Genomic DNA, 20,306 nt, shown 5'->3' with positions numbered 1-20,306 from the left:
AGGGCTTCTGATTAAAAAAAAAGAATTATTGAAGAAATATCATACACTAGGCACTACTGTATCCTTTTCAGTCTGCAACATTTTAAGGTAAGGTGACTATGTGTCTTGCTTTACCCTGAACCTAGGTACTTTCCAGGATTTTAAGTGCTAAAACCAGAACAGTGTGTCACCCCAACTGAGAACTTAGGCACAAAAAGAAGAGGTCACTTTCTGAAGCTCGCACTATGAATTAGTGTTTGGTCTGGGATTCAGCCTTGGCCTTTCTGCTCTGCTATTCTAAGGGTTGGTTTAATAATCTGATAAAGGAGTTTCACTAAATTTAAGTGATAGCATGTATTTGCATTCTTAAACTGAGCTGTAATAGTGGTGATCATGGGAGGGGTAGTTCTTGTTTGGCGTCCTAGACGCCTAACCAGACCTGGAAGCCAATATCGAGAATTAGTAATGTCAGCACACCGGCTCCTGAACCTTTTCAAAAGGCTCTGCGACTGGGGAGTGTGGTGCCACGGAATGTCTTGGCTTTGGAAAGTGTGGGTGGATGGAGCATGCATCTCAGAATCACAGACCAGTGTGAATCACGGCTGGGAAGCTTCCCTGCAATCTCCCTTGTCTGGCTGAAACCTACCTCCAACGCCAAAATTAACAGACCAATTTTAAAGAGCTCTTTATCTAAGAACATTTTTCCACTGAGCTTGGTATTATTTTCAAACCTCTAGTGCTCACAGCTGGATTTCTGAAGATGGTCATGTGTATGTGTGTTCGCGTGTGTGTTGTGGTGTGTGTCTATGTGTTTAACCTTCATTCCAACAACCACCAGAGATTCATTTTCCTCCTTTTGGTGCCAGAACATCAAGGGTTGTACAGAGTTACCATAGCAAGCATTACAAGTGAGGTATAGTAGCTGCATTTGTTTCCAATTTTAGTCTCCAGGTCTGAAAAGTGAACTGAGATCAGTCACATGTTAGATTTGTGAATATCGTATTTCTGGCACTTTTTAGATTTTTTTAAAATCTAAAACCTTTGCTCCTGTTAAGTTTTCTGCCCTCTGGGCCTGCTCCTAATGCTCTGTACTCTCCACTTTGATGGTTCAAATATTTTTATATTTATAGCTACTCTCACAGGGTAAAGCTATATGCAATTATTCACTTTTTTTTTCCTGTTAACCTCTTTGCTCTTTTGCAGCGTTTTGTTATTTGATGATTTTTCTTTCTGAAGTTTGCTCAGCATTATGTATGCTACCATCCAGTCAATCTCCTGCTTTTCCTTCCTTAACCAAATGTAACACCACAGAGGGACTGAAGGGAATATTTTGCATGAATAAATAATGATGGCTTGTCATTAGCGTATCGATTGTATGTATGGAAATGATGGCTTCTAAATTACCTGGGGGTGATTAAATGCAGTCGATTGATTTAAGTAGTCCGGAACATTCTTCCAACAAATACCATACACTATTCATTTATTTGGTAAACATATGCTTCCTAGATAAAATGAAGGAAACTTCTACCTAACCCAAAGGTAAATTATATTTTGTTGTTGCTGCCTTTGTTCCTTAAGCAGCTGAAGGCCCAACAGCAAGGATATCACAGGGGAAATAGTTCTACCTTTTTAAAAGTGTTTTAAGTGCCTGACACACTTCTGAGTGCTTTGTATTCCTTACTGCCAATCCTACCCACCCTGTAATGTGGGTACTCTATCATGCCCATTTTACAGATGAGGACATTGATGCTCAGGAATATTGAACTCAGACTGCTGGTAGTTAGAGAAGTTTAAATTCAAAGGCAGGGTAGTAGTACTCATTAGCCTAAATACATAAATATAGTTTATTCACTGACAAAACATTTACTGAACACACAATAGATGTTTGGGATCGTGGACAGTCTAGTAGGGACAGAATGATTACAAGCTTGATAAATATTGTACTGAGATACATGTTAGTATTTAGGCAGGAACTAAGTACCATGGGAGACTATTAGCAAATTGTTTCCAAAGGATTAATGCAATGTTTTTTGATACACTTATGACTTTTCTGAAGCAAAAGAGAATACATTTAGAGCAGAAAAATTCACGTATTTGAGAAAAAGGAATAATCAAAGAATCAAAATTTTTTGCTGAATATATCCTGTAGTTTGTCCTGCAATATCCCATTTTTAATTCAAGGGCCTATAGATTTGGTTGCTTGTGGGTTTTGTTTTGAATTTAATAAGCCCAGATACTGACTACAGAGCTAAACCAAGGGAAAAAATTACAGGATTTCCTGCATCTCCTCATCCCTCTTTCTTGGAGTCATGCAATAGAGAAACCCTTAAGGTGACATTTACTACTCGAGGTAGTAGTAGTCTAGAGCACTGTGCACAAACAGTAATCTGCACATTAGTGTCTAGCTGGCTGTAGCAGAATTTTTTAAGCAGTCAGAGATTCCTCAGCTATATCCCTGCATCTCTTGATCTGGCCATTCTGGGTGCAGACCAGTTCTCTATTATATTTGTAAGTACCTCGGTTGATTTCTGTTTGCAGCCAGGTTTAACAACCATTTGTCTAAAAACTCCCATGAACAGGGACAACCACCCCTTCCATATGTACTTTTCTTTTTCTTGCCTTGTTTAAAGCCACAAATTACCAAGTTAGAGCCTGATAGGTCCATCTGTACCATTTGCTATCTGAGGAGGTAGGGCAGATTTCTTAATGTCTCCATTACCTTCTTTAGTGTTATTGTCAGGATTAGATATAATGCAATCAAAGCACCTAACAATGCCTTGTGTATAATAAAAGCTCCATAATTGCATATGCTCGTCATACATACACAAATGAGTGTATATATTAACATACATGTATACAAACATACTTAAACTAATATCAAAACACCTTAATGTACTAAAAGCAAAACTATCATAAGAACAAAAGGATCAATCACTGCCAACTTTGTGGAAAAGGTCTTTGACTGTATCCGGCCTCTTCAAAGTTGAGAATCGTAACTCACCGATAGCCCTTCTGTTGCTCATGCTGCTCCTTCCCTGACCAACTCCTTTAGAGCTAGGATCTGACAGCTTATCTTTCCATTAGTTCCTGTCCATTCATATCATGCAAAAGCCACACTGCCATATGTTTCATTTCTGGATTAGTTAATCTAGCAAAGCAGCATGGGGTGGATGAAAGAACAGTCATCAAGAAAAATAAAATTCTAATCCACCCCTTTAGCTAACAACTGTATAAAATGGACCATGTCATAGCCACTCTTGTTCTTCATTTCCTTGTGTATTAACTAAGATAAAAGATGTAAAAATAAGATTGTTTCTAAGGGCTTCAGAGGTGTGAATTGTTTAATTTCAGGTTTCATTACCTAATGCGACGATATTATTTACTCCCTGATACCATCCTTTGGTCCTTAATCCAAAAGAATGACTGATAACTGATAGCCAATGCATAAGGCTTACTCTAGACATGCATAGAATAACTGAAAGATATAGTCAACTCTTGATTATTCACTAAGGTGTTTAAGCAACTTCCCTATCAGCAAACAGGATCAGGATTATATCCTTCTAATCCCCAGAGAAAGAGACCTGCATAAGGACCTGAGTATGGACCATTTGGCCATTGATGTTTCACAGATAAAAAGAGTCCTATCCCAGGAGGGGGATCTTTTCCATCTAATGTCTGGCCCGTATCAAAATATAGCAACCAATTTATCTATTGCAGAGGAGGGAGAGCTCATGTCATGAGCAAATTCATGTATGCAGTGATGTCCAAAGTTCTTCCTCTTTAAAGAGTAATCTTAAATTAACTAGAAAATTGAACGTACCAAGATAGAGCAGCCATTTTGAAATCACACCATGTATGGAAATAGAAAAAACTATTGAAATATCAGAATACAGTCACGTTTAAAATTTGGTTTACTTACCAGTCACTGGATGATTTGTTAAACTTCATCAAATTTTCTAATTTAGGGCTTGCTAGAGCTTACTGGTCCATGAGATTCCTAAGGAAACAGTATAAGACCAGCTCTAAATATGCATAGAATTACTTAGCTATTTTTCCCAGCTTCCTGAATGAAAATAATTTCCTTTATATATTAACATTATAGAAGATACAGCTCTTACAGTTTTCTTATAGATTGGCATTTTGTTAAATTATGTTTATAAATATTGGAATGACAATAAAATCTTGAGCTCTCCTCTTATTGATTTCTCTATGTATTTTTGAAAGATTTAGCAGGAGACCGGTAGAAATATTTTCAGAATAGGAATATCTATTTTTCTTTTAATTCATTTCGGTGAATGCTCATAGCCAGCCTATACAGAACTGCAGAGTAGTAAAATGTTCTCTATAGGGGTTTTTCTCTTTCAGAACTACACTTCTCTTTGGTCTAAATATGTCTTGAGTACCTAGTGCCCCCTTGTCTTCTCCAAACTGACCTTCTTAATAATCCAAGTTTAACTAGATATCTTGTTGGGAAACTTGTTAATTCATGCTAATGGCCTTCCCAAATTTGCAGTAAGTACACCAAAACTCTTAAAACAAGGGAATGAAACCTAAAAAATACAAATTTTGGGAATATGAATGGAAGAAGGAGGTTCATTTTAAAATTGGAAGGCTTCCTATATCTCCTTAAAACACATAAAGGACACACTCTGATTCTACATGGAGAATCACTGCAAGTTTTCAGTAATTCCTCAAACTAGGCTAATAGTTGTAAAGAACAATTCTGGAACCAGAGAAAGATTATATATACAGTTTTGATAGAAAATGCTTTGTTGTTTACAAATAATCTATTGAATTTCCAAACGTATTTTAAAATATTTAGCTAGAAATAAGTCATGCTTTCATTAAGAGTGTGAAATATAATAGATTGTTTGTCAATAGCAGGAATAGGAGATAAACCTTCAGAGTTTAAACAATACCTACTAACAAATATTTGCACATCAACATTTATATCCTGAGAAGAACTTTTGGCCTCTTTTTATATTATAGGAAGAAACCACAAAAGTAAGGTGGTCTGCTTTTTTGTTCTTGCCTTATAAGGGGAAGGAAATAATGGAAAAAACGGTTTCATTCTTATCATAAAATTCTGCTCTATGAGTCTCAAAGCACTCCAGAGATTAAATAATAGACTAAGGAGAAAAAAGAATGCATTTAAAACACATTCATAAAGTAGGCAAAAGCTGGTGGAAAAAGAGAGCCATTTAAAACAATTCTTAAAACAATAGTTAAAATGCAATTTAAAAAATAAAATTAAGGAGTGTATGAAATAATGCATTCTACAATAATGCTTATGTTTCTTCCAATTTCTCTCTAACTTTTTCTTCTCAGTTTCTATTTTATTATTTAATTAGGTGATTTGTACTTCCGTAATACATCATGCCCTGGTGGGGCAAGAGAAAGCAGCAGAATCTAGCAGGGGACCTGTGGACTCTAGCAAGTCTGAGAGAGAATCTGAGTCCTCATCTAAACTAGGCATAAAGCATCAAGGCCAAAACTCAGGATTCAAAGACCATGGAGTCCGTTTCCTAGAAATTGCTAAGTGTGTTGTGGAGAACAGAGTTGAAGTGGAAACGAGACCTTGGGAAATAGTGCAGGGCTGGGTATCATGCCTGCTGTATTTCTTTCAACAACTCACCGCTATGGTTGGGGCCTAATGGCCCCATTTTTAGAACCAAAGCCCTCCTGTGGCATCTCTGAATTGCTGGCATAGTGCCCAAGAGGGAATAATGGAACTCTAAAGGTCTGGCCTAGAATTTCCAGTGCTATCAAATGAAAGAAAATAGAAGAAAAGCCAAAAAGAAGTCTCTGGCCTAGAAAACTTAGCAAACCATTGTTATAAAAACATATAAACATGTTAAGTGTTAATAATATAAAAAGAAATTAAAGAAGGATCTGGACAACCAAATCATCAAGTTTTCATTTAAAGGAAAATTTCATTTAAAGGAAGATAACCAAACTATCTTGGGGCAATTTACAAAGAAATTACAAGCACACGGAAAATAAGGTTTATGTTGGGCAAAATTGTCCAAGTTTCCCCCTGGCTTTCATGTTCTTCGAAAGAACTTAGAGGAATACAGCTAGTAGAAAAAGTGCTTAATAAATAGCTGCCAAGTGACAAAGTCAGTGACTGAATGAATAATTAAATGAATGAATTAATCAATGAACTGAAGGAGCCTACTTCCCCAACTTCAGCCCCAGATAAAAATGCAGTCTGCCCAAAGGCTATTTATAACCCCTAGCTCTCTGCTATGGCCCAGACTTGCTGAAGGAGCTGTTATGTAAGTTGCTTGCAAGGCTCACCACTGCTTTTTCCTAAACCCTTATAATCTGCCCTGTACAAATGACTGATGATGTACACTTACAGGCCACTAATGACCACATCATTGAGAAGTCAAAGCTTTTTTTCCCTAAGTCTACATCCACCTTTTCGAAGCATTGATAGAGCTGAAAACATCTCTTAAGTCTCCTAACCCGTATAACAGTAGTAACTATGAATCTCAAGGTATACTTGATATGCGCTTGAAGTTTAACTTTATTTTTCTATAAATCAACCTCTAATACCTTTGAGTCTTCTGCTAGGGTTATAAAAGTGTAATCTCAGTCAAATTTATGTGTGTATTTCTGGGTCACTTAGAAAGTCTCAAGGCATATTGAGAGTTGGGGAGTCCTTAGTCCCTGAACATCTTCTATTCCTACTGATTTCTTCTGAGATGTAGATAGCTCCAACTTCCCTTAAGGGTAGCCTGTGAAGGCTGCTACTTATTTACCCCTTGTGCATGCACATAGACATTTCAGATACTGGTGGCCTTCTCTGCTCCTCTAGTGCCACTTTTAGGTACACAGGTAAATTTAATCCTATCTCAGTTCTAGCTCTCAATCCACACAGCTGTCTCTTCTCTGGAGTTTCACCGCCTTGACAGTGCTTTACCAAGAAACAAGCCAAGAAGGCCCAGGCACTTTTATATGAAGAATAATATCAAATTGACTGTCATATATTGAAAACATTTTTCTGATTTTTTATTTGCCCTTTAATTTTATTTATGCTGCTTGAAATCTGGAAACTTAGAATTTGTGAATAATTTTGATTTTTTCTTTGATACTTCTACTTAATTCCCTTTCCATTGCAAGATGAAGAACATTCACCAGTATATTATATTAGTTATTTTTTTATTTTATATTTATATTTAAACTTTTGGTCCATCTGTTATATTTACCATGAGATTGGGATCTACATTACTTTGTATTATTTGGTTATTGTCAGTTCCAGCATCATTTATTTAATAATATTTTTTCCATTTGGTCTAAGATTCCACCTTTTCCTCATACTAGAGTTTTACATATGATGGGTCTGATTGTGAACTATGTTATATTCTACTATCTCTTCCTACACCAATATCATACTACTTTAAACACTGTAGATTCTTAATAACTTTTTAATATTTCATAGTGAAAGCTCCCCTTTTTAAACTATTTTTAGATTTTTTCAAAATTTTCTTTATTAGTTTATTTATTTTCCAGGTAAACTTTGGAAATCCCATTCTAAAGTTTACTATTATCTTTTGCTCATAATTTTTTTCTCACCCTCCTAACTTGAATTCTCAAACCATCTATTCTGTACTCTACTGCAGACTAACCTGTTTGTGGTTCAGCTATAAGCATAATAAATAATAATAACTTGCCAGGTTCTCTGCCTGTGCCTATCTCCATGATCATATCATTCTTCTCTATTCAAAAATGTGCCATGACTCCCTGTTGATGTAAAGAAAATTCTCTATTCTGTAAATTGGATTTAAAAAAAACTTCATGACCTAGCTCTACCCACTTCTCCAGTGTTATTCCACCATAGCTCCGTCCTTGAGCATAACTGTTCTGCTTGGTGCTCATTCTACATACCTCTCAGTTTTCTACTGCTGTGTTTTTATTCATTTTGTTGTCTCCTCTTGGAATCATTTGCTTACCTTCATCTATGTGTGAAAAAATTGCTAATTCCTCAGAATCCATCCAAAGTCTATGCTATTCACTGCATTTTAGTGCCATATAAACTCCAGGTAAGTATTTGTTAATCTTCATCTCATGACACAGATGTAGGGAAGATGCATTAGGACTAGTAAGTTATAATGTAGAAATGCCTTTCTTTATAATATATTACTGTATGTAGTTTATTTGTGGGGCTTAAGGTTCCTTAGTATGAAGTCTAAGATAAATCTGCCTTATAACAAATTTGACTTTGCAATCAAAATTTTTCCAGAAATATTTGTCTTGTTTGGAGATACTTGTAGGATATATATGACAAGATAAAGGATAATGGGTTAATGTTAATTGTTAATTTCAAGCCAAAATAAACTTTAGACATTTCACCTGTGATGTTATCAAGCATATAGATCAGCTGACTGTCAAAGTTATTACTTAATAGGGGTGCCAGATAAATTGCAGGATAGTTAAATTTGCATTTCAAATAAACAATGAATAGCGTTCTTTTTAGTATAAGTATGCCCCATATGCCTCTGTCAGTCATAACACTTAGGGCATTTCATTCATATATTTAAAATAATTAGACTAAGATGAAATAATATCTCTGTTGCTTGTTTGAAATCTTAGAGGCACTGCTTTCCAGCAAGTCAGTTACAGATATCTTGTCTCAAAAGGTTGTAAAGGACTGGTTTTCAAGGAATAAGGACAGTTGGCTTTTTTATCAACCTACAGCTATTTATCCTTCTGCTACTGAAAGTCAGAACCATGAACTTCAAATCAAATCAGTTAATTGGAGATAAAGATAATACTCAGAAATGTTCACAAAATGAAAATTCAGGTTGAATAATTTTGCAGAGCACTTCCCAGGAAACATAAGCATAGATACCCAGAGAACTCCATTTGTCATGCCTTCTTGAAATATTGATCTTTGGTATTTTAATATGCTAATATCTTCAGATTTGTCCCTCAAGGAAAAGAAATGTCTTTCTTATCATGAATTGTCTTTTCAGAGTGTAGAAGGAGAACACCATGAGAAGGCTGTGGAACTACTCAAGGCTGCTAAGGACAGTGTCAAGCTGGTGGTTCGATATACCCCCAAAGTCTTAGAAGAAATGGAAGCTCGCTTTGAAAAGCTACGGACAGCCAGGCGTAGGCAGCAGCAGCAATTGCTAATTCAGCAGCAGCGACAACAACAGCAACAACAAGCACAGCAAAATCATATGTCATAGGTAAGAAGTGCCTTATTCTAGTCTATACAAGGATATGGATTTACTTTATAGCACTTCCTAGCTGAAGCAACATCATAAAATTAAATAATCCAAAAAAGCCAATCAAACAAAAGGCATAGATCTGAAAACGTGCAAACAAAATGGTTGCTTTTTAAATGTGTCGTTCATCCATATCCTCCTCAAACATAAACTGCTTTTGAAAAGGATATACTAAAGGAGGACAGGTACAGATAATGTGATGCCTTTATATAGATTAAAGAAAAACTTTCCTGTGCAAACCCAGATACTCAGATATACAGCTAGGTTGGATTCTAGCCCCTTAGCTTGTCCTTGTCTCCTGATATTTGAACAGGTTTTTAAGTCAAGTAGTGACATGATCTCATTTATGCTCTAAAAAGATGACTCTGGCTAATGTGGGGAGAATGGGAATAGTAAGAGCAGAGACTAATTAGGAGGCCATTAATATCATAGTAAAGGCAAAAGATAATGATGGCTTGAGCTAGGATGATGGAGTTGAGATGAACTGATATAGATGAATATGGGCAAAATGATTTGGTCTCTTTTGTTGTACATTCCAAAGGTCATATAATTTTCAGAATCCTTTCTGAAGCATCCATTATTCTTTAGTTAAACATTGATATTCTTTCCACTCCCTCAGTTTTTCTTTCCATCCTCAATAATACAAATTTGTACCAGTAGTTCTAATTAATTTACCACACTGGCCAATACTATAATTGTTCAGAAGTATTTTGAAAGAAATATGTCACCATTTGGACTTCTGAAGTCTTACTAAAAGCTTCCAATATTGTGGTCATTCAATAATTTCTGTAAGTATACATCTTGGCCATAAATATTTGGTGGGCCATATACCATATACTCAATTCCATTTCTTTTCTCTATACCATCAGTCATTACTAAATCACTTCAGAATTGCCTATTGTCACATCACCAAGGATGAACATATCTTAATAAAAGGCATTTAAAAACTAATTTTTTCTTGCATGGGTTATGGTAGGCTTATCTTTAAGTGAACATCAAATTTATATTTATGCCTTACCAAGATAGCACTTGCAATACACACAATCACAGCCCCTTGAGATGAAATAATAGTGACCATTTCAAATGCAAGCAAAATACAACCAAGTCATGTTGTCCACGAATTTTATGGTGAATTCAGTCAAAGAGACATTAGTGCTTGTTCAACTTTTAAGTAATTAAATTTTTAAAGATTAAATGGGATTTGTTACACTTGCTAACTCATACTAAGGTTGCTTCTGCAAAGAGACTTGAAGCTAATTGGACCTATTGTTCATACTTGGATCAGATCTCTGATTTTTAAAAAGAGTTTGATCAGTCAAGCACAGACCAGATAAAACAAAATACCAGATATTGTCTTTTTGTTTAACTGATGGAATATATTTCTGTTCTCTAACTTTGAACTTTTTTTTTATCTGAGATGATGTGAGTTATGAGGTAACCAGCATTGGGAAATAGTGGGAGATACAAATTTTACCGATTTTTAATTTAAACTCTCCTCAAGTAAGCTATATTGGTCTTTTCTCATAACTTCAATAAGTGAATGTTTAATAATCAGAAATAGTAGATTGCATTTCTTAAACAGTAAAAGATATGATCCCTATATGATTATATGATAGAAATCTAAGCAGAGAATACAAATATGGGGTTTTTACTCACTATACCTACTTTTTTGCAAAAGGATTTTGCATTTATTCAACTTGAAGCAGTTCAGTTTTAAAGTATGACTTCATGCACATCCGTATTCCATCTAGATTTTCAAAGAATAGAAGAAAAACATTTCTCGTGGTACCAGCATTTTCAGGAAGTCATGACCAAAATCTTTAGTTTCCTTGACTTCTTATTGCCTGGTCTAGAATGGAAAATTCATTACACTGAACGCTAAGGCTGGATAATAACAGATTTGCAAAGTAACTAGGGTTTGCCAGTGGCCTCACCGACTTCCTTTCATTTACTGTTCTTCAGATCCTCATTTCCTTTTTTTTTTTTTGTCTACTACTGACTATTCTAAACCTTCCACTACCATACCACTGCCACAGCCATGGTTGTGCTGATCTGACCGAGGAAACCAGTACCAGAACTTTCATCCCAGTCAATGAAAACACCAGGTCTCAGAGGATGACTCAGGTTAAACAGAATCCAAGGAACCCAGAGTTACCAAGTAGAGAAGTAGTCCAAAAACAACAGGCATCATGGTGGCTAACATTTCTCAAGCATTAATATGTGCCGAGAACTATTTTAATTGCTTCATATGTATTAAAACATTTAATCTTTGCAGTAACCATATCAGGTTATCAGATTACTACTTTTGATGATAGGAAACTGGCATACAGGAGTTCAAGAGTCTATTAAACATTTCACAGCTATTTATTGATGGGGCCAAGAGTCAAACCCAGAATAAGGAACTTAAAAGTCTCGTACTCTTAGCCACTATGCTGTCCTGCCTCTGTGTTCAATGTAACATGCCCTTACACACCCTTCAACCCATTGACACACTCACAGGAGCTTCCTGGGATTCAATGATCACTGAAATTTTATCTAAATCTCACCCTTCCTAGAGTTGGTATTACACCTCTGACCCTCACCACTTACTTCCAAAACAGTACCCCATACTTCAAAGTACTTTGTCATCATGGTTGTATTCATTTCCTAGCACCACTGTAACAAATTATCACAAACTTAAAATGTGGCTTAAGTAGTAGCTTAAAATGATGCAAATCTATTAGCTTACTGTTCTGTAGGTTAGAATTCTAACACAACCTAATTGGGCTTCAGGAAAAAAATCTGTTTCCTTGTATTTTCTAGCTACTTGAGGCTGCCTGCTGTCCTTGGCTTATGCCCCCTTCTTCCATCTTTAAAGCTGCAAAAGTCAATCAAGTCCTTCTTACATCACATCACTCTGACCTTTGCTTCCATCATCACATCTCCTCCTATGATTCTCCTCTCTCCCTCTTCCACTTTTAAGGATCTTTGTGATTATATTGGATGCTCCTAGATAATTTAGAATAATCTCCCTATTTTATGGTCAAATGATCAGTAACCTGAATTCCATCGCCATCCTTAATTCCCCTTCGTTGTGTAAGGTTACACAGTCACAGGTTCTGGGGTTAGGATGTGGATATCACTGGGCATCCATTAGTCTATCTACCACAAAGGCTCATCTAAGAGCAAGGCAATTTGTTCAACAAAATTTGTACTAATATGGAAAAGAGTCTTTCCTTCCATCGTAAAGTATCTCTAACCTGTTGAATTATAAATCAAAGGTCTGAGGAAAATAATGAAAACTTTTGGTGCAGATGGTTCCTCCCAGCAGGTCCTTCAGTGACTATATTTGTATACCCAGTGCTCTCTCAGGTTGGCCTAGCCCACAGGCCTATTACCCCTCTGCATAGATGAGAATTACCGAAACGTATCTGTCCCAAGTCCCATTCCATAGATACATTCAGTTATATGATAAATTAATTCACTAAGAACTCAGTCTCTAGAGCTCCGGCACTTAATTATCAAGTGACCTTACACAAGTTATTCATTTTAAGCCTCAGTATACTGGTCTTTTGGGGATATTAATAAGAAAATGTATGCAAAACTCTTAGCAAAATGCACTTCAATTAGTGCACACTCAGTCATTTTAGCTAATGGTAGCAATAGTGGTATAGTAGTAGTAGTGCTGGAGTAGTTTAAAATATCAATGGCAGGGGAGCAGATGTGGCTCAAGTAGTTGGGCACCTGCCTACTACATGGAAGGTCCCAGATTCGGTTGCCGGTCCCTCTTAAAGAAGACAAGCAGACCAGTGCACACAGCAAGCAGATACAGCGAGCAGACTAATGAGGGAGTCATCTCAGTGGGGAAAAACAAATTAAAAAAAAATGTTAGAGGCATACCATGTTTTTATGGAATATCTTGTTAGGTGACTCCTGGAGAGACAGTGGCTTAATGCATGGTTCTCAACTCCACTCTGTAGGTCACAGGGATTCTGCAGAGGTGCGTTAGGCACAGCACTCGAAGGCATGGCATCAGAGAGGGTTGGTGTGGAGTACTTAGATTGCTGGGCCCCCCCACTTTCATATTAACAATAGAAATTTTGTTAAAATCTCCTATTTATGTTGTACTCTGTATTCATTGAAATAAAAATATTATCAGCGTTAAAAAACAAAGATTGAAAGAGCCACTGTTCTCCTTGAAAGAAATGACTCCATAATGGTAGCGAAGTGACGGGTATGGGGGAAGTATTTGGAGACATTGCTCCCCACAGCTGACCATATGGGTAGCTGCCTACTCTTGTTCTGCTTGGTGTCAGACTGACCTTGTGGGAAGGGAGATAAGACTAATGTCTGCTTCAGAGAACGGATATTGGTGCTCACAGCCCATCAGAGAGAGGCATTCAGGCTTGTTCCTCTACGGAAGTATTGCTAATACCCCAAGAGTCATAATATAAAGGTTATCTATTTTTTAATTTCATGAAGAAAAATTATCATCTGGAAATGGGAGGAAGAAACATTTCCATTTCCAAACTTGTGCTCTTCATTTCATTTTAGGGCATAACTGTGGTTTTTCCATCCTCATTATATAATTACTTCCTTTGTAAACATCAAACAATTTTTCTCATATGTGAAAGATGGTGCATGAATGATAGAGCTCAAAATAATCCTTGCTGTTCTTTCATGGCATGGAATCTTTTGATATTTTTAGCACATTGTATTTGAAAAATGAATATTAATGACTGGTTTCTCTTCACTTTTTTTTCCCTTTCAGGCCCTTGAGGAAAAGCTACTTGATCAAAATTCTGATAGTCACAAATTTGAAACCGTGCTTCAGAATCCCAGCACATAGTAATGGAAAAAGACAACACCGATAATTATACCTGTCAAGAAGCTGTGAACACGTGTTGTATAAATTCTTTACCAAGGCAAATCCGACACTTTCTTTCTCCTGGCCTGAACCCCCACTGCCACATGCTCTTTACACATGCAAACCTTCCATTCACTGCAGTGCGAGAGGTTTACCAGACTGCAGGCAGAAATGGTATAAGAAGAATAAAGTCCATGACTTTTGAGTGAATCACCAGGGCCATGATTAAGTGAATCTTTGGCCTACGGCTTTCTCAGAGATTAACAAACCCCTTATTAGGCTATAGTTCAAACTGCATCAGTTCAAGGTTGTTGCCAGTTAAAAGAAACCTACACTTTGCCCCTCACTCTGACCTGCTCCACACCCATATTGTTGAGTTGTCTCAGTTGGAATTACAGTTAATTGCAAATTTAACTTGTAATTCCTTCGTAAAAATGGCCAGTTATACTATATTTATACTCAATCCAGATTCTGGAAGCATTTGGCTTTTTATTTTGGTGTTTCCATGAATTTTATTATGCACTTATGGTGTGGGGCAATTTTAGCTCAACTTTTAGGTTGTTAGAAGCAAGGGTAGAGAACTCTAGAACTGTATTTTTTTTTTTATTTAAGTACTGCTTGAATCTACTATTACTAATTCTAACAGAATATAATGTATATTTATTCCACAAAATATATATTATCAGAGTGTATTTGTTACAAACTTAGATTCTTTTCTTACCTGTGCTATGAGTTTGGTAAGATGATACTAGTAAAGGATCTAGCTTCATTGAACTGACCTTCATATATATAACCCTGAGTGTGGTAGTTTTTGTTAAGTTTTATATTTTTTGACTGATAAACTGGAGGAATCTAAATTCTTTTTAGCTACACTGATGCTCTGTCCTGGAAGGCTATTTGACATTTTAAACTTAGGACTTTACAAAACCAAATTATAATATATGTGAGTTTATACACAAATATATGTCATAAAAAGTTTAAATCAGTTTCCCCAGAGATAAACTGGATATTGTTGGCACTGTAAGATCAAAAGTATTGTTCCTCTGAAGAGTAAGCTTATGGAAACCAATGATTACCAGTATTGTCAATAAACAGTTGCTTTTTCTTCTAGAGGAAAAAGATACCTCAATATAGTACATGTATCCATGTCAGAAAATAGACAATGAGATATCTTTTGGAAAGTGTCATGTACCAAAAAATAATCTATTTAAAGTCACCTATACAGAACCCAATATTTGAGTTATGGTACATCTAGGAACATAGTCTGATTTTACTTTATAGAATGAATAGAAAACAGCAATTATTTAGACACTAAAAGCCTTACACACAAAAAAATGCACATGACAAAAGAACAAATGCCCGCTTGAAACTCTCTAAATAGATTAATAAAACTGAGGCAAATATTTGAATATTCCCTTTTCTCAAATGTGGAAGCTGATTTCCCAGGATACAGTAAATTTGATGTTTCAGACAGTCTCCCAAATTAGAAATTTATGAAGCTCAGTTTAGAAACTGTCTTCTTGAAAATAAAATAAAGATAATTGGCACTATCCAGCATATTTTATTTTGCCCTGTTGGATAGTATTATTATCAATACCAAACTCTGCCTGCTGTACACACCAGAGATAAAAAAGCAAGGAAACTAAGAAGTACACAAATCCTGACTGTTGTCTGCTGTGGTAACAGATTTCCATCCTTCAATGTATCATTTTTTTTTCACTAGAGAACTGGAGGGTGAGGACTATGAATGTTATGTTAAATATGTTTGCAAAAGAGACAAATATGTTGAAAGGGAATGAATGGAAGCTACATGGGTGTCGTTGTGTTTGAAAGAGGTCGTTCTCATTTTTTATAAGAAAAAATAATAAATATATATTTTAGTTATCATTTAACAAAGTAATATTACAGCTCTAAAGGCAATGCCACAAGATTCTCATAAAGGGACATCATTGTACCCTTAAAAGAGAAAATGGTCATTTCAATACCTTTCAGTATATTGTGTGAATTTGGAGCTTAAGGTGAGTATGTTTTTATTTAGCCATAAGAGTTTTGTCATTATTAAAGTTATGTGTTTTCCCATTCATACAAAGATTGTTAGAGTGTTAGAGAAGCAAAGGAGAAAATATCTTCTAGAGGTCTTTGCGGTTTTGTGCTTCATTTACATAATGATAAGTGCTGAGGAATATATGCCATGTGTTTTTGTCAAAGTGAAGAGGCATCCATCACATCTATGACTTTAAGGACAGATTACATGTCACAGTGATCTTGCATAAAAAGTGACCAACGAAAGGACCAGTTTTCCTCAGAACCATTTCCAATTTTTTAATATTTAAAGCTTTCCCTAAAATTGTAATCAAAGGTACCGTCTCAAGGCTTAGTGATGCCCCTTTGGTTTTCTAAGCTTCAGTGAAGCCAGGGGGTAAGGAAAAATGGTCACAACTTGTACTTGTGTTCTTTATTCTTAAAGATCATAGTAGAGTCACTGAAATGTCCAAAATCATATTAAAATAAAGACATATCCAGTGCTTTTACTGACCAATATTCAATATCAAAAGCAAATGAGATAGTAAATATAAAGGGGGAAAGCCGATGGGACTCTTCAGCAGTGAACCTGATGAGTTTCGGTTCTTTCCCTCGGTCAGGGTGATGACCGGTTGGACAGGTTTTTTTGAACTCTTTCTTGCTATGATTGTGAAGGCAAATACACGGAGCATATTTCAGTAAAAGAAAACCCAAACCTTTTTACTGGATCATGTACATTTTGATTCTGTTGCCGTTTGAAATAGAACATCTGCAGGGAGATAATGAGCTTAAATTACAATTGACTTTGGAAAGAATAACAGACTTTTATGCTTCTTCAATCATGTAATCAATAGGGAATTCTCTCGTTATGTGAACTACCATGATCTTTTAAGACAATTTTAAGTTCTAAATGCAAAGAGTAGTATTCAGGGGCTTTTGAAGGATTGAAGGATTCAAGGCTGTGTCTGCAGAACCTGGCTAGAGATGGACTACTCCAGTTTACAAACGCAGTTTTCAACTACATTTTATCCAGCAGTGCCTATAGAAGTCCAAAACGTTGGGATATTCTGTGTTATTTTAAACATCTATAGATATTTATGGATATATAAATGAAGCCTGAATTCTGCTAGTTTGTATTTTTCATACAGACACAACCTGTTGGTAAGGTCAATCTTAGACAGTGTCATAAAGTAGGTGATTCAGGAGGCCAACATATAATAAGATCTCCCAAAACATGGGATAGTGCTACCCATCTTGTCCTTCTTTATGAAGATTGAACTCCGGGAGAAGAAGGGCTGTGATTACCTTGTTACTTGCCTACTGCTGTATCCTTGGCATCTGGTATAATTCCCAACATAATAGAGGCATTCAATTAATGTTTGTTGAATGAGTGAATGATTAGATAGGTAGATGGACAAATAAATGAATTTTGCCTCTGATATTTTCACAAATTTCACCAGTTTATATTATACTAAGTTATAGATGTTTAATTTATGTATTTCAAAGACTCAGAATTGACTCTTGATGAATACCTTTTAGGTATATGAATTTGGAATCAAAGTACACCAATGGTTCAAGGGCTTGAGTACATTAAGATAAGAAACAAAGTTTGGGGATTCAGAGAAGTCTTTGAAATGAATAAAATCCAACTTTTCTAGTTCTTTATGAGCACTCCTTGAATTGTTTGGCAGGAATAATCCAAACATGGAGTTCCTCTGATAAAATTTATAAAATTTTTTTTCAGTTTTTTAAAAAAAGGCATATCACATCACTAAGGATATTAATAATCCCTTCAATATTAATTACTAGCTTTCCTCCAAGGAATTCGTAGTAACTGGAGACACCATCCCTAAGTTATCTGCTTTCCAGAATTCACTTGTCATATTTGATTCCTAGAATGAAACTGAGCTAAACATTAATTAAATGGCTACCAGTATTTTTCCCTGTGTTCATCCATTTATCTGATACTGTAAAACAATTGTGTGCTTCGGTCTGGAAATTCAGTAGAAAAAATAGATATAGGCCTCTTGCAGAGTTTAGTGTAAGAAACACTTCCCCACTAACTCTAGCAATAGCTAGAGTTTGTTATGGATCAGGTCTCCTTCATACCAGATATAGAGAAGAAATAAAATCCCACAGTAAACCATGAAGTGCTCCTTGCACTGGCTTATGTGAATTTGTTTTTCAAAACACACCCCTCAAAAATGTTGCTCAGTTTATCCACACATCATAGTTATACCCCAGTGAGGTATATAAATAATAATTCATAACTAACATCTATTAAGCTCTTACTATGTCGTAGCTACTGTGCTACATGCTTTCATGGACTATCTCATTTAATCCCTTCATTGGCTCTATTCCGTAGTTTCCATTTTCTAGATAAGAATACTATAGCACACACATATTATGTGACTTGCCCAAGGTCATACAGCTAGCAGGTAGAACTGGGATTTGAACACTTACAGTCTAACACAAGAGCTCTTGTGCCTAATCATTTTGCTATTCTGTGGTGGTAGTAGGCGACGACATGAAAAGTCACTACCACTACCCCTAACTCTCTAAAAGAGATGAGGAATTATATGTATGTGAAAGTACTTTGAAAATTTTTAAGTATACAAGTTAATATTAAAATATTAGTCATAGTCAAAAAGCACATCAGTGGCAGAAAACAGGGTTAGAAAATCTTACGTTACAGCTTACTTTTCATGAAGAAAATTTCAGGCCAGAGACATGGATTTTTGAAAAGTACAGATCCAGAAAATTTCTGGCATGTGCGAAACATTTCAATGGCTTTTCGGAATTATTTCTTGTTAGCCACTGTGTCTATTTGGTGCTACAAAAACAAAGAAACAAAATCCCTACCATAAGGGCTTATAATAAATACACAGTGTGGAGATGAACTAAGAATATTTAACATTTACAGGGGATGATTGGGCAATAGTACAATTTTCTCACCATTGCATGTGTGTTGTGTCTTTTCAATTGTTTTCATTATTTTTCTGAAAGAGCTGCAAAACTGTGCAGTGGTTCAATCTGACCAAAGTGGTATTATGCTGCTGGGAAGTAAAGTATTAGACACCAGACTGGAATTATTGTCTTCATTATCAATTGACTTTAAGTTCTTTTAAAGTATGGATGCAGAGGAAATGTTGATGCCTAAGGCACCCAAACATTTGGACATGATGTTCTTTGTGTTTCTTTGATCCTGACCATACAGTGAGGTCATTCTGTTGAGGGGTTATCATCTAGAGCCAATCCAAAAGGTAACAATGGAAAGTGGTCTAACAACCCTAATCAGGTAGATCAGGGTTCACATTCCTCTGATCAGCAGGAATTGACATTTTTTAAGGGGACAGTAAATTCATGGCTCCCATCTCATTCACAAAGGGGAATCATGTGCATTATTTAAATTTATTCTCTCTCTGCTGCTTGATCCCCAATTAAATGATCATGTGATATAATTCAAACACTGGTTCATATTGTTAAAATCAGAGTCTTCTTAAGAAACCCTTTTCCTAATCTCATTAGTGTTTCCTACTATAGACACTCCCTTCTAAACATTTTTTTAAAAAAATACAATTTAGCTTTGCACGTAATTCACCAGTAAAGAAATTTAAATTCCTTGTATCCAAAAATCTAGACCTCTCCTTAGATAGCTTCATTTCTATTAATGAAATTACCATTTTCTGTTGAAAATAGAGGCATCATTTTTTAACTTTCTCATTTGCCACTCTCATCAAATAAATTGCTAAGCCCTTTTCAGTCTACCTTGGTAAAGTCCCTTGAAACTACCTTCCTTCCATTCCTGCTATTCCTACCTATGCATTGAACTGTAGTACTTTTTACTGGAATTTCTGTGAACTTTTAACCTTTTTTTTCCCCAATAATCAAATCCCTCTAGTTTTATTTCTGTATTGCTGCTAGATAAATCCTCCCGGATTTATTCCTTTGCTCAAAATCCTTCAATAGGTCCCTTATCACAAAAAATGAAATACAAATTTTAAGATCCACAGTCAAGATTCTCTGAACCAGAACATTAGCATGGTCTGGGGTGGGAGAGTATTAGAGTCCTCTTCCACGCACAAGTGGAAAATATTGCAGAACATGAAACATGATGATAGTGATTCTTAGTATCTACATTGTGAAATAAAAGTCATGGGGCCCCATGATGCCAAAAAAACTCAAGTTTCTCTTTAAGATGAAATTAAATACAGAGATAA

At 35.8% G+C, this 20,306-nt stretch overlaps 1 protein-coding gene across 1 annotated transcript in view; it reads left to right on the top strand.

The window, feature by feature from the left end:
- The window catches only part of LIN7A (lin-7 homolog A, crumbs cell polarity complex component), a 128,684-nt gene extending 109,517 nt beyond the window's left edge, over window positions 1-19,167 (top strand). Inside the window, exons 5-6 of the mRNA XM_004462243.5 lie at window positions 8,961-9,179; window positions 13,969-19,167. Of these exons, the coding sequence (XP_004462300.2) occupies window positions 8,961-9,179 (219 nt within the window). The 3' untranslated portion in view covers window positions 13,969-19,167. The remainder of the gene's footprint in view (window positions 1-8,960; window positions 9,180-13,968) is intronic.
- The last annotated feature ends 1,139 nt before the right edge of the window (window positions 19,168-20,306 follow it).

The sequence above is a fragment of the Dasypus novemcinctus genome, chromosome 12 (genome assembly GCF_030445035.2).
Source record: "Dasypus novemcinctus isolate mDasNov1 chromosome 12, mDasNov1.1.hap2, whole genome shotgun sequence".
Classification (NCBI taxonomy): domain Eukaryota; kingdom Metazoa; phylum Chordata; class Mammalia; order Cingulata; family Dasypodidae; genus Dasypus; species Dasypus novemcinctus.
Note: the sequence above shows the minus strand (reverse complement) of the source record. Positions and strands in the feature narration are given on the sequence as shown.